The following is a 13,681-nucleotide window of genomic DNA, read 5'->3' on the forward strand; positions in this document are numbered from 1 at the left end:
CCCCTGGACCGAGGATACTCCAATACTCACCTTTCCCCATTCCCCTGAAGCAGCAGCTGTCTTCCTCTCCTCTCCTTTCGTGTGGCGCTGCACATGGTTTAGAAGCTGGAAGAAGTGATGGCTTCATTACATCATGTCTGCTGGCTTCAGAGTCGCAAGCACCCAGTGCACAGAGGAAAAGAGAAGTGTATGGGGAACATTTACTAAGGACCATGTGCCAGTGTTTCTAGTGCAACTGCTTTTACAGATGGAAAAAATGCTATTATGTAGAAGCTCTTTAACTCGCCACTTGGTTTTAATGTATACCCCCAATTCAGTGTAAGATGTCATCATTATTATTATTGTTATTGCACTGCCGTTTACGATATTATTGGTCAATTTGCAGTTTTGCAATATTTGCATGTAATGAATATAGATCGATATTGACCGGAAACTTTCGGCTTCTGTGTGTATGTGCTCCTCCTTTGCTTTGGAAGAACGCCCAGACCCAACGTTTTCCGGTCATTGTTTTCTTGTATATACACTCACCGGCCACTTTATTGGGTACACCATGCTAGTAACGGGTTGGACCCCCTTTTGCCTTCAGAACTGCCTCAATTCTTCGTGGCATAGATTCAACAAGGTGCTGGAAGCATTCCTCAGAGATTTTGGTCCATATTGACATGATGGCATCACACAGTTGCCGCAGATTTGTCGGCTGCACATCCATGATGCGAAGCTCCCGTTCCACCACATCCCAAAGATGCTCTATTGGATTGAGATCTGGTGACTGTGGAGGCCATTTGAGTACAGTGACCTCATTGTCATGTTCAAGAAACCAGTCTGAGATGATTCCAGCTTTATGACATAGCGCATTATCCTGCTGAAAGTAGCCATCAGATGTTGGGTACATTGTGGTCATAAAGGGATGGACATGGTCAGCAACAATACTCAGGTAGGCTGTGGCATTGCAACGATGCTCAATTGGTACCAAGGGGCCCAAAGAGTCCCAAGAAAATATTCCCCACACCATGACACCACCACCACCACCAGCCTGAACCGTTGATACAAAGCAGGATGGATCCATGCTTTCATGTTGTTGACGCCAAATTCTGACCCTACCATCCGAATGTCGCAGCAGAAATCGAGACTCATCAGACCAGGCAACTTTTTTCCAATCTTCTACTGTCCAATTTCTATGAGCTTGTGCAAATTGTAGCCTCAATTTCCTGTTCTTAGCTAAAAGGAGTGGCACCTGGTTTGGTCTTCTGCTGCTGTAGCCCATCTGCCTCAAAGTTCGATGTACTGCGCGTTCAGAGATGCTCTTCTGCCTACCTTGGTTGTAACGGGTGGCGATTTGAGTCACTGTTGCCTTTCTATCAGCTCGAACCAGTCTGCCCATTCTCCTCTGACCTCAACAAGGCATTTCCGCCCACAGAACTGCCGCTCACTGGATGTTTTTTCTTTTTCGGACCATTCTCTGTAAACCCTAGAGATGGTTGTGTGTGAAAATGCCAGTAGATCAGCAGTTTCTGAAATACTCAGACCAGCCCTTCTGGCACCAACAACCATGCCACATTCAATGGCACTCAAATCACCTTTCTTCCCCATACTGATGCTCGGTTTGAACTGCAGGAGATTGTCTTGACCATGTCTACATGCCTAAGGCCCCTTCCACACTAGCGAGTGTGATGCGATGAACTCGCATCACACTCGCAACGCAAGCTGCCGGGAACGCACGGCCCGAGCGCTGCACCGCGGGAGTGAACTGACATGCTGAGTTCACTCCCGCGGTGCAGCGTTCGGGCCGTGAGTTCCCGGCAGCTTGCGTTGCGAGTGTGATGCGAGTTCATCGCATCACACTCGCTAGTGTGGAAGGGGCCTAAATGCACTGAGTTGCCACCATGTGATTAGCTGATTAGAAATTAAGTGTTAACGAGCAGTTGGACAGGTGTACCTAATAAAGCGTCCGGTGAGTGTATACACATAAGGGTAGCACTAACAGACTAGCTATGATGAAGGGCATGTCATTTTTTCTTTTTGCCCGAAACGTGTCATCTGTTCAGTACAGATAGTCATGTCGCTTTTTTTTAATATGTTCTAATAATAACAATAATAATTCTTTATTTATATAGTGCACACAGATTACGCAGCGCTGCACAGAGCTTGTCAAATAGGTCCCTGTCCCCATGGGGCTCACAATCTAATCAACCTAACAGTATGTTTTGGAGTGTGAGGGGAAACCGGAGGACCTGGAGGAAACCCACACAAACACAGAGAGAAGATACTAACTCCTGGGACTTGGACCCTTGTCCTCAGCATTGCAAAGCTGTAGTGCTAACCACTAAGCCACCGTGCTGCCCTAATAAAGACATTTTTTGATTTTCGATGGAACTGGGACCTTAAATCTTTTCATCCCGTCTACATGCTTTTACAGGTATTTAAGAAGTGTACGCACCACATTTGTGTCACACGCAACCCTTTTGTGGTGCGGCTGCACTATTCTTTATGTGACACAGATTTGTGCACTGAAGGGGGCGTTTTGGTGCTTAGTCGCACCGTGCACCAAATTTAACATGTCCGACAGATGGTTAAAGGTGCACCAAAAAAAAGTGGTGCTCTCTGGCGGAGCTGTGCAGAGGGTGCCAGATTCATGAAAAACGTGCGCCAGAAATTCGGAATCTGGCGCACCCTGCACACTACACAGGCAAACTGCATAGTAAATGTGCCCCTATATGTTTTCTTTTTTTTTTAAGCAGCGAAAAGGAGGAGGGTGGATGGATGGGATTTTGAACGGAAGGCAAATACATCTTGAGGAGGGGGAGCTACAGACATGGGTCTATTCCTTGTGAGGAGGCTAAAGAAAAGGGAGTATTATAATACTGTAGCTCACTCTTTAGAATAGCCCCTTTTTCTGGCCTATTCTGTGACTACTGGCTTCTGTGGGACGCTGTGACTGTTATAAGGCTGGCCCCTCCTCCCTCCATAGAAAACAGCGGCGCATGGCCGCACACTCGCCGAAATATAGAGCATACTCTATCTTTTTGCGGTGTGCAGCCCGAATTGGTATCCCCGCCGTGCCGCTATTGCCGTCTATGGGGACATACATGCAGCCACAAATTTGCGGCCGCATGTACGTCCCCGCAGACGGCCATGTGAATGAACCCTAAAAGAGACTACAACACAGTTCACTCAACTGTTTAGGGATTAATAAGTTTATACAGTAAAAAAAATAACATTCAGCCCTTTTAAGGCTCAAGTGAAAATGAGTTTGTCACCCCTGGTCTAGAGAAAGGAATCCTCTCTAATCAGTGATGACCAGAGCAAATCAGGGAAGTCTACTGGGATATGATAGTTACAGGCGTCATCCATGTTCCCTCGGTATTTGCTGATAAGTTGTCATCAGTTTTTTATTTTATTGTGGATCTGCAAAAGCAGATGTCATACGGTGACAGGTGGTGACGTGGAGAATTTTTGTGGACATACGGCTCAGAAGCATTAAAAAGGTTAAAAAGCATTAAACACTGACCTTGACGGACAACAGATCTATGTAGTCATAGATAAAGGCTATTTTCATACACAGCGTTTGTGTTGAATTTTGAAATGCCACACAAGTGCCACTTGTGTTTCTACTGAAATGTTTGTGACCAGTAACTAGCACAATGGCCCACATTTACAGTGCAAACTGTACTCTGCAATCTGCAGAGGGCCGGAGTCACCCAGGGCACAGACACCAATCCAATCTACAACATGGGTAAGAAAGCATTTTCTGCTTCATTCAGGCTGTCCACTCTGATGCACTTTACACAGTGAAACAGCTACTGCTTCAGTTGGTACATTTCATACTGCAATTCTAGAGTGGTTCAAGCCTTTACAAAATAGTACTTATTGGTTGGGTTGCTGTTGTGCCCCAAGGGTTGACTCCTCTGTCCGCGCATCAATATCTGGTGGCTGCACATTTTTTATGCCTTGTTTGTCAATATTGTATTTGTATGTTTAATTAATAAAGATTCTATTATATTATCTTCTTTAATCATTTTTGCTTTGGTTTGTTCACCTTGTGTGAACACAATAGGTTATTTATGATTCATTTTAGAACCATAGCAGCTCTGGTGTCTACATTTAGGAGGCCACATCGAGTTTAAAGCCACCCATAGGTGGGATGTGTTTACAGGATATGCCTCAGCAAGCAGTTTCACTATTAGCACCAATCTGCAGAGGGCGCAGATTCTGGTGCCTGTTCTTCAAGAATCTGGCGCCTTCTGCACTGTTTGGACGGAGTACAACAAATTTTCCTTTTGGTGCACCTTTAACATAGAGCTTGCAACACAATTCTGTCGGACTTTGCATGTTAAATCTGGCGCTGCATTACTTTTAGAGGTTTGGTCTCGTGGTCTGTATTACTTTTAGAGGTTTGGTTTGGGGTCGGTATTACAAGAAATCTTCTTGAGGTTAAGTTTGGTTTATACGGTTGAAAAAAGACACTTGTCCATCAAGTTCAACCAAGGAAGGGAAGGGATTGCATGAGGAAGAGTTATAGGGGGAACAATTCTTTATAACATAACCATCAATGTCATTTAAATGTAAAAAGGCATCTAGACCCTTCTTGAATCTCTCTGCTGTCCCTGCTGTGACCAGCGCCTGAGGCAGGCTATTCCACAGATTGACAGTTCTCATAGTAAAAAAGCCCTGTCGCCTCTGGTGATTAAACCTTTATTTCTCTAGACGGAGACAGTGCCCTCTCGTCTTTTGATTTGATTTAACCTGAAACAACTTAACACCATATTTTTTGTATGGACCATTCATACATATATATAAATGAATCATGTCCCCTCGTAGTCGTCTCTTTTGTGGACTAAATAAATCTAGTTGTTTTAATCTTTCCTCATAATTGAGACTCTCCATACCACTTATCATTTTTGTGGCTCTATGTTGAACCTTCTCCAGCTCCAGGGCATCCTTTTTATGGACCGGTGCCCAGAACTGGACAGCATACTCCAGGTGAGGCTGAACCAATGCCTTGTACAGTGGTAATATTACATCCCTATCACGAGAGTCCATTCCACTTCTGATTCATGACAAGATCCCACTAGCTTTAGAGGCAGCTGATTGACATTGCATGCTGTTATTCAATTTATGATCTACTAGTACCCCCACCAGTTTCTTCAGCTACTTAGATTTACTATTAAACTATGATAAGTATTGTACTTGAATCCTTGGGTATGATCTCCTGAATCCCTGCACTGCCCCATGTCTGCCACGTTTCTCAGCTAGTTCCTGTACGGGAAATCCCAGGAGATGTAAACTATTACCACATGGGGTCGGTAACCATGGTAACGCTTAGACGCCCCTTCTCCTCCATCTGTGAAGGCGGCGCGTCTGGTGACGTCAGAGTGTGGGCAAGGTGAGGCCGGTGCGTTGTGCTGGGCGCTGATTGGCTGCTCGCATGGGCTTGCCGCTCGGCTGATGACGTCACGCCACGTCCGAGATTCCCCCAGATCGCAGAGGCACCAGGGCCTGAGGAGACAGAGACTGGAAGCGGCGACAACCAGGTGAGTGCGGCCGGGACGGGACACTACATAGTGGGGACACTACATAGTAGGCTGCGTGTACTATACCCGGCCTGGAGGAAGGGGCCACCTATAGCTTATACACAGGGAATATAGTTCTCCCATACTATACTTCATGATAGAGCTGCTTCCTTGTCCGCTGTCGTATCCATCAGATCAATTCTTAGCATAGGAAGAGCTGGGAAGACCATGGCTACAGAGCAGTGCCCATGCTGATGATGGGCTAGAGGAGAGGCCATGGCTACAGAGCAGTGCCCATGCTGATGATGGGCTAGAGGAGAGGCCATGGCTACAGAGCAGTGCCCATGCTACTGATGGGGTAGAGGAGAGGCCATGGCTACAGAGCAGTGCCCATGCTACTGATGGGGTAGAGGAGAGGCCATGGCTACAGAGCAGTGCCCATGCTACTGATGGGGTAGAGGAGAGGCCATGGCTACAGAGCAGTGCCCATGCTGCTGATGGGGTAGAGGAGAGGCCATGGCTACAGAGCAGTGCCCATGCTACTGATGGGGTAGAGGAGAGGCCATGGCTACAGAGCAGTGCCCATGCTACTGATGGGGTAGAGGAGAGGCCATGGCTACAGAGCAGTGCCCATGCTACTGATGGGGTAGAGGAGAGGCCATGGCTACAGAGCAGTGCCCATGCTGCTGATGGGGTAGAGGAGAGGCCATGGCTACAGAGCAGTGCCCATGCTGCTGATGGGGTAGAGGAGAGACCATGGCTACAGAGCAGTGCCCATGCTGCTGATGGGGTAGAGGGGAGGCTATGGCTACAGAGCAGTGCCCATGCTGCTGATGGGGTAGAGGGAAGACCATGGCTACAGAGCAGTGCCCATGCTGCTGATGGGGTAGAGGGGAGGCTATGGCTACAGAGCAGTGCCCATGCTGCTGATGGGGTAGAGGGAAGACCATGGCTACAGAGCAGTGCCCATGCTGCTGATGGGGTAGAGGGGAGGCTATGGCTACAGAGCAGTGCCCATGCTGCTGATGGGGTAGAGGAGAGGCCATGGCTACAGAGCAGTGCCCATGCTGCTGATGGGGTAGAGGGAAGACCATGGCTACAGAGCAGTGCCCATGCTGCTGATGGGGTAGAGGGGAGGCTATGGCTACAGAGCAGTGCCCATGCTGCTGATGGGGTAGAGGGGAGGCTATGGCTACAGAGCAGTGCCCATGCTGCTGATGGGGTAGAGGGAAGACCATGGCTACAGAGCAGTGCCCATGCTGCTGATGGGGTAGAGGAGAGGCCATGGCTACAGAGCAGTGCCCATGCTGCTGATGGGGTAGAGGGGAGGCTATGGCTACAGAGCAGTGCCCATGCTGCTGATGGGGTAGAGGAGAGGCCATGGCTACAGAGCAGTGCCCATGCTGCTGATGGGGTAGAGGGGAGGCCATGGCTACAGAGCGTTGTACTGTGTCTTCAGGTTTAAACGGTAGACATTTACATCCCCATAGCAAGAACAATAGACAGATTATCGTGTTCACCACTGTAACTGTATCAGGGTCCATTTATCTTCTGTCCTGGGGGTAGTAGAGGATTTGTATGTAAATCAGACTGTTGTGTGATGTAAACATAATGCAGATAACATTAACTTTACAGAATTTCCATTTCAAAGAGAAAGTTTTCTTTGTCCTTTAAAGTCAATGTCCATCCTTATCAAGTGTAAAGGTGGGCTAATGATGATGTCTGTTTGTCCCCAGTCCTGATGCCTGTCCCATTAGGGGTCCTACTAAGAGCGTCTCCCGTTCTGTCAGATTTCAGCCATCCATTTGTGACTGTCTGCGTACATCTACCTAATGCTCTGGCTGGATGAAAATCAAGTGATCTATTTATAGCTGTACATGAGGGGCCTGTAATACAACATTGTGTATGGGTGAAATTTTAGGACAGCCCCAAAAGGATTAAATGGCCCTACAAAGCCCATGGGTGATCCTTCTTAAAGCCAGAGAGTACCCATGAAGATGTTGTAGGTAGTTTTCTGGTGCTGAATGTTCTCCAATAGGGGTTTAGGCATTGTACATGTGGCGTTGTAGGCAGTGACGTACACATAAGAGGTGGAGAGGTGAAAAGTCACCCTACAGGATCTAATCCTGCTTGTCACACAGGTGTGTCACTGTGTATATCTAGCATATATATGTCTTAAAGGGCCAGTGACAACATAGCTTCTCACATCAGGTGTTGTAACTACAAGCAGTACAGCACTTCCGTCTTTCTAACTAAATCACACTTGGTATAGAAGTTTACTCCATATATATATACTAACCACATCAAGGCACTAGATCTGCCCCGGAGTACAAGCTGCACACAATACTTCTGATTGTAGAGTGTGTCAAGATATTTATCATAGACCTGGGGTCCTGGCATCATACTTTAGGTCAGACTGTAATAAGATGCGTTCCCCGCTCTGTCAGGAATGACACTTATCCAGGACATTGCTCTCTTGTGAATGTGGCTGGAGTCAGTCATCCACCCGTAGAGCAAACAGTATGAGTCAGAAAGCGAGAAGTCGCTTATAAGAAGTTAATGTACAGGGGTGGATGTAATGGGTATATAATGATATTAGAACTTTTCAATATACTTTTACAGTTACAGTTTTGCATTGCTGTGACAAATCATGGTGGGAGCTCAGTGCATACTGCCAAGAAATGTGTCTGTACAGCTTATCGGAGGATAAACAGCATTTGTGTGTTTTCTGAGACCTTTGCCTGATTTAATTTTTTTTTGCATTGTGCTTGCAGGTGTTCCAGCCATGATCCCTGATGAGACCCCCTTGTTTGACCCCCAATTACTGGAAGAAATTGACTGGAGTCAGAATACTGTGTCGTTCAGACCACCCATTTCTCCTGTACACCCTGGGGAAGGACTTATCCTGAGACCCCTGTGCACTGCAGACATAAACAGAGGTTGGTGCCAACAGTGTATTAGTATGTTCTGTGTCCATTGGGAGCCATGTTTTATAGGACTACTAGAGCAGTTGCGTAACTAGGAGAGGCAGGGCCCCATATCAGGCTTCTGCATGGGGCCCCCCTTCCCACTTAAAAAATATACATATTTGTATACTCACACATGCGAATTACAATCACACATTTATACACTTAATGTGCAAACATATAGAGCATATACAGACTCACACATACAGTGTCATATACAAATATACAACATACATACACACATACACCATATACACATTACACATATGTTACATACATATTATGCTGTACAATGTGCAGCATAATATGTATATAATGGTGCACATCCTCCATTCTTTGCTGTTAGGTTGGAAGATAGGGTCCCCTGACACTGTGGGCCCCATAGCAGCTGCTATGGCTGCTACCGCTGTAGTTACGCCCCTGTACTAAAGGCTTTTTCCCCTATGATATTTGTCACATCCAAGAGATATACCATAGTTGCCTGACAGACACTAGTACAAAATCTGAAGGGATTGGTCAATAAATAAAAAAATATATTTAAAAGGGCCAGTAGGGCCCCCTTCACACAATGTTTTTTTTATATGCAGAACTCGCATTGCACTCTGAGACACATGCAAGTACATGAGTTTTTCTCTAATCAATTGCAATAGAAATGAATACCACAGTCAAGAATCCTTTTCACACGTGTTGTCGGCATGTAAAAAATATGCATTGAAAACACAAAATAATGTCATTTTTTTCATGCATTGCATACAACGCAAGTGTCGAAGAGGCCTAACATGATAAAATGCTCTTTGCTGTACTTTCTGGTTGTAACACCACAGGACACAACCAACAACTGGTTCAGCAGTGGGAGTCTTTTAACCAGTCATTGGCTAAGCTGCTGTTTTATTATGTTACTTGGCCCTTCAGAGCCCACTTTAAGTTCTCTTCCAACCATCTGCTTTAAGTTTAGTCATGTCCTCAAATCCTTTACTGACTCTCGATTTTTAATTTTTTTTATTTCAGGTTTTTACAAAGTACTTGGGCAACTGACAAAAGTAGGGGATGTGACAGCCGAGGATTTTATCAGTGAGTAGGATCAGTAGCTGGAATATGTCCTCTTAGGCCTACTACACACAAGTGCGTTTGAGGTGTCCCACTCGCAGCGTTTCCGTCTCGAACAGTGCACAACCAGAACTGAACTCAGCATCTCAGTTTAGTTGTTCCAGCCAGAACATGCTGCAAGTTTAACACATCAAACCCTGTATTTTTACACCTTTGCTATCTAACCTTCACTTTTAGGACAGTAAAGTCTGATGTTTAACATAAGTTTGACTTTTTCTTCAGAAAAATTTGAACACATGAAGAAGACAAAGGATTACTTTGTGACTGTGGTAGAAGATCTGAATCTTGGCCAGATCGTAGCCACAGCCACGTTGATTGTAGAACATAAATTTATACATGGCTGCGCCAAGGTAAGTGTAAGCTTGGCTCATATGAGAGCTTTGCATAAAAATGCCAAATTTATTTCTTATTCTGTGTCACGTGGCGAATGACCTGTAATAATCTCTTTTTCTCTGCAGAGAGGTCGGATAGAGGAGGTTGTTGTCAGCGATGAGTGCAGGGGAAAGCAGCTTGGAAAACTGTAAGTGATCATAAATATTTCAGTTATGCTAATTTAGTTCCAAAAAAATATTTCTGCATAGTGACATGATATTATATACTCAGATGCCAGAAATGGAAAGCTCCTGTGCTCGAGCACAAGCCATTGCTCTCTACTGGAGGGCATCATAGTTATGTCCACTACCACCACCTTGTTACTAGGTCACCTCTCCTGGCATAAGTTAGTGAATTCTCAGTAATGGAGCAACTCTCGGTTGTGCCTTTTCACTGTATTCCAAATTTCCAAGAGGAAATTTAACAATTAACCCCTTGAAATGTGATTGGTTGGAGACGTCTCTACACACTCACTTTGTCCAATCAGAACCACAATGTGTGGATGAATACCAGGAGAGTGAAGAAATAAGGCAATGCCTTTTTGAGGCTTAGTTTTGATGGTGAACTTTCGAGAATGCTAGTTCTCTTCGTAAGACATGAAACAGAAAATTTGCAGCATTTTGTACACACTAGACAGTGATCATCAAAGGAGAAAAAACTTTAAAACATCAGAATTATATATACATAGACATCTTATTTACAACAAATTGATAATAAACTAAAACCTGTGAAGGGTGACAAGTGAGCTCTGGCTCTTATCTGCTTGTGGCCTCCAGGTCAGAGATAGGGGGTCATGAAGCTGGCAGGTCTTCCAATGTGGTGACTTTGTGTGAACAATGTCCAACCACAGGCCTCTGTGTGCAGGAAACAGGGCAGAGACTTCATTAGAGCATGATCTCACACAGATACAACATTAAATAGAGGAAATATCTCCCAGTGGTTGCACTATAGAAGATTTGCAGATTACTGTTTTTATAAGACATTTCAAAACACAAAGGAAAGGAAAGAATGGAAGTATAAATTAATGCAGAGACTTAACACCTTACAAAGTGGTCTTAACATTCATGCCAGCTTCATGACCCCCTTATCTCTGACCTGGAGGCCACAAGTAGATAAGAGGCAGAGCTCTCTTGTCATGCCTCACAGGTTTTTAGTCTGTATATTACCATCCTGTTGTATATAAAATGTCTATACATATCATTCAGGTTTTTTTAATACCCTTTGATGATCACTGCCTCGTGTGTATAAAATGATCTGAATTTTCTGTTTCATGCAAAACCTCATGTCTGACCCATAGAACTCAATTCTATTCTCAAAAGCTCACCATCAAATATACTCAGCGTCCAAAAGGTATCGCCTGATTTCTTCACTCTTCTGCTCTCTATGGAACAAGTCTACACTACTAAAGAAATACCCACAATACAAGGGATAACACCCGTTTTTTTTTTAATTCTTTAAAAATCCCTAGAAGGTATGACAGAAAAAGTTTCTTAAAACGCAGGGTACTAAGAAAACATTCTTCAAATGGTTGTAAGTGGCATACAAGTATTAACTAAAGGAGACACAATACAGACATAAATCTGCAAACTAACACCAGATCATGGTATTGCTGCAGTAGGGGCCAAAGCATATCCTTTGCATTGCTTCCTGCAGCAAATAAGTGTCTGGTCTTAAGGGTGAAGGAGGCGGTAGAGCATCTTGCCCAGCTCAAGCCATACAATTCGTATTGACCCACACTTATTAAAGCGTTTTCTGTCTGATTTTTGTACTGAAAAGAACGTGTACACATGTGTTTATGAAGTGTTTTGTGTCATGGTTGCACTGTGTCTGCCATGCCACAAAACTCAGTACTTAAAGGGCTGTTCTGGTGGAGAGTCAGACCGTGCACCACATTTATTACTGTGACTCCACAGAACACTCTCTATGTTAAAGGTGCTCCAAAAAAAATAAAAAGTTGGTGCACACTTCCCGGTTTTGATAAATGTGGCCCATTGCATCACTGAGCTGTTTCTTTTATCTGCACTTCCCTCTCTTTCCACTAGGTTGTTGTCTGTGCTTACTCTGCTCAGTAAAAAGCTGGACTGTTACAAAGTTACACTGGAGTGCAAGCCCAAGAACGTAGCATTTTATGAGAAGTTTGGCTACACCGCCTCAGATGAAACCTACATGCAGTGTCGATTCTTCGATTGACATCAACTAGGATAAAAAAAAAAAAGTATAAACTTGCCAAAGCGAAAGATGGAAGAAGAATGTTCGGGGGAAGCAGGTCCTGCAAGCAAATCTGTAAATACTATGATTACTTTTACACTTAGAAATTCATACCGTGAACTATGAAAGGGATTTGTATTTTATTTGGAAAAAAATATATCTAAATGAAAATTGTCAGGGCAGGTAAAACCAGTGGACAGGTAAAGTGTTATCACAATTTAGGAATCTCCACAAGTTAACGTGGGGACTTTATTTAAATGACCAGGACATGTTTTCATTTAATTTTTTTTATATGTAGTGCTGGAGTTTGTCTCTATTAAAATAAGCGACCGAGTGCCCAAACTACAACCAAAATCCACTTTTTTTCCGTGAACATGGCCTCATAAGCAGTAACTTATTTCTACATGTTTTTCCACATCTTTTAATCGTATCGGATACCTGAAGCCACCAATACAGTTGAAAGAAGGAGGGCAAATTCAGGCCATCATAGTTGCTACTCTCCAGTGTCTATCTGTAAATGAAGAATGGTGGGTCTAGCAGGAGGATCTCCAAAGATATTGCAGTTCAGTCCACACCTTCAGGCCACATTTTACCTGCAGTTCCAAATGGTTAATGAAGTGTCGCTTTAAAGTAGCGCTGAGAGCAGCATCTCTTAAGTTGCCTGGGACTGCAGGAAGATTTGGTCCTGTTTGGTGAACTCTGTCCTGAGTGCCCACAGAAATGGCTCTGAGTGCCACCACTGACATAGGTCAACATCTCAATCATCTCCCTAGATGGCATGTCAATATCCCAGCACAGCTGAGGCTTATGCCCTTGAATGGCAGGCCACCTGTTCCACAGCCTAAAGTAATGCTGGGAGTTGTAGTCACCGTCTGGAGATCACCAACCTGCAGTGTATGGTCCCCATTATGTCCTTTGCTCAGTTCTATATTGATGTTTTATACAAATGGATATTTAGTCACTGAATTGTGAAAACATTTATTGGAGAGAATTATATTTTGTGATATCTTTTGGTATTTTAACTATTGTTATAGTTTACTTATTCTATCATTTCTTTTAATGAATGTACAGACATTTGGGACTAAACCTGATGCAATGGGTTATGCCTAGTTTAGGTCCTTAGGGGTAGGACACATCTTTAATCCAGTCCTGAGCCCTTCACTAGGCAGAAAGCATAGGTCAGTGATGGCAAACCTTTTAGAGACCGAGTGCCCAAACTACAAAGACCCGCTTATTTATCAAAAAGTGCCAACACAGAAATTTAATTTGATTTATACTTCCTTCTCTGTCACAGCTTTAATTGATACCAGCACCTGAGGACACCAATAAAGCAGAAGATAGTCCCAGGTACAGCTGTCACTTTAAAATAGCTCTGTGCACAGCAAGTCCTGGGCTGTGTGGGACTGCAGGAAGATGCCTGGAGTCATCTCTGGTGATGGCCTGAGTGCCACCTCTGGCACCAGTGCCATAGGTTAGCCATCACTGGCATAGGTCTTTATCAGCTCTGACAGGACTACC

General features: G+C 44.4%; 1 protein-coding gene across 1 annotated transcript; it reads left to right on the forward strand.

Annotated features, from left to right (window-relative positions):
- The first annotated feature begins 5,394 nt into the window (after positions 1–5,394).
- On the forward strand, positions 5,395–12,221 carry GNPNAT1 (glucosamine-phosphate N-acetyltransferase 1). Its single transcript, XM_072116150.1, has 6 exons — positions 5,395–5,531; positions 8,285–8,449; positions 9,485–9,547; positions 9,806–9,933; positions 10,042–10,103; positions 11,998–12,221. Exons 2-6 carry the CDS (start codon positions 8,296–8,298, stop codon positions 12,143–12,145), a joined length of 555 nt encoding a protein of 184 aa, XP_071972251.1. The 5' UTR covers positions 5,395–5,531; positions 8,285–8,295; the 3' UTR covers positions 12,146–12,221.
- Positions 12,222–13,681: the final 1,460 nt, after the last annotated feature.

This window comes from Engystomops pustulosus, chromosome 7 (assembly GCF_040894005.1).
Source record: "Engystomops pustulosus chromosome 7, aEngPut4.maternal, whole genome shotgun sequence".
NCBI lineage: Eukaryota > Metazoa > Chordata > Amphibia > Anura > Leptodactylidae > Engystomops > Engystomops pustulosus.

Bases quoted from the DNA above. Each gene is read 5' to 3' on its own strand.
- GNPNAT1 (XM_072116150.1), top strand. From the start codon at position 8,296: ATGATCCCTGATGAGACCCCCTTGTTTGACCCCCAATTACTGGAAGAA. The intron at 8,450-9,484 runs GTTGGTGCCAAC...TTTTTATTTCAG, and splicing joins CACTGCAGACATAAACAGAG to GTTTTTACAAAGTACTTGGG. The intron at 9,934-10,041 runs GTAAGTGTAAGC...TTTTCTCTGCAG, and splicing joins TTATACATGGCTGCGCCAAG to AGAGGTCGGATAGAGGAGGT.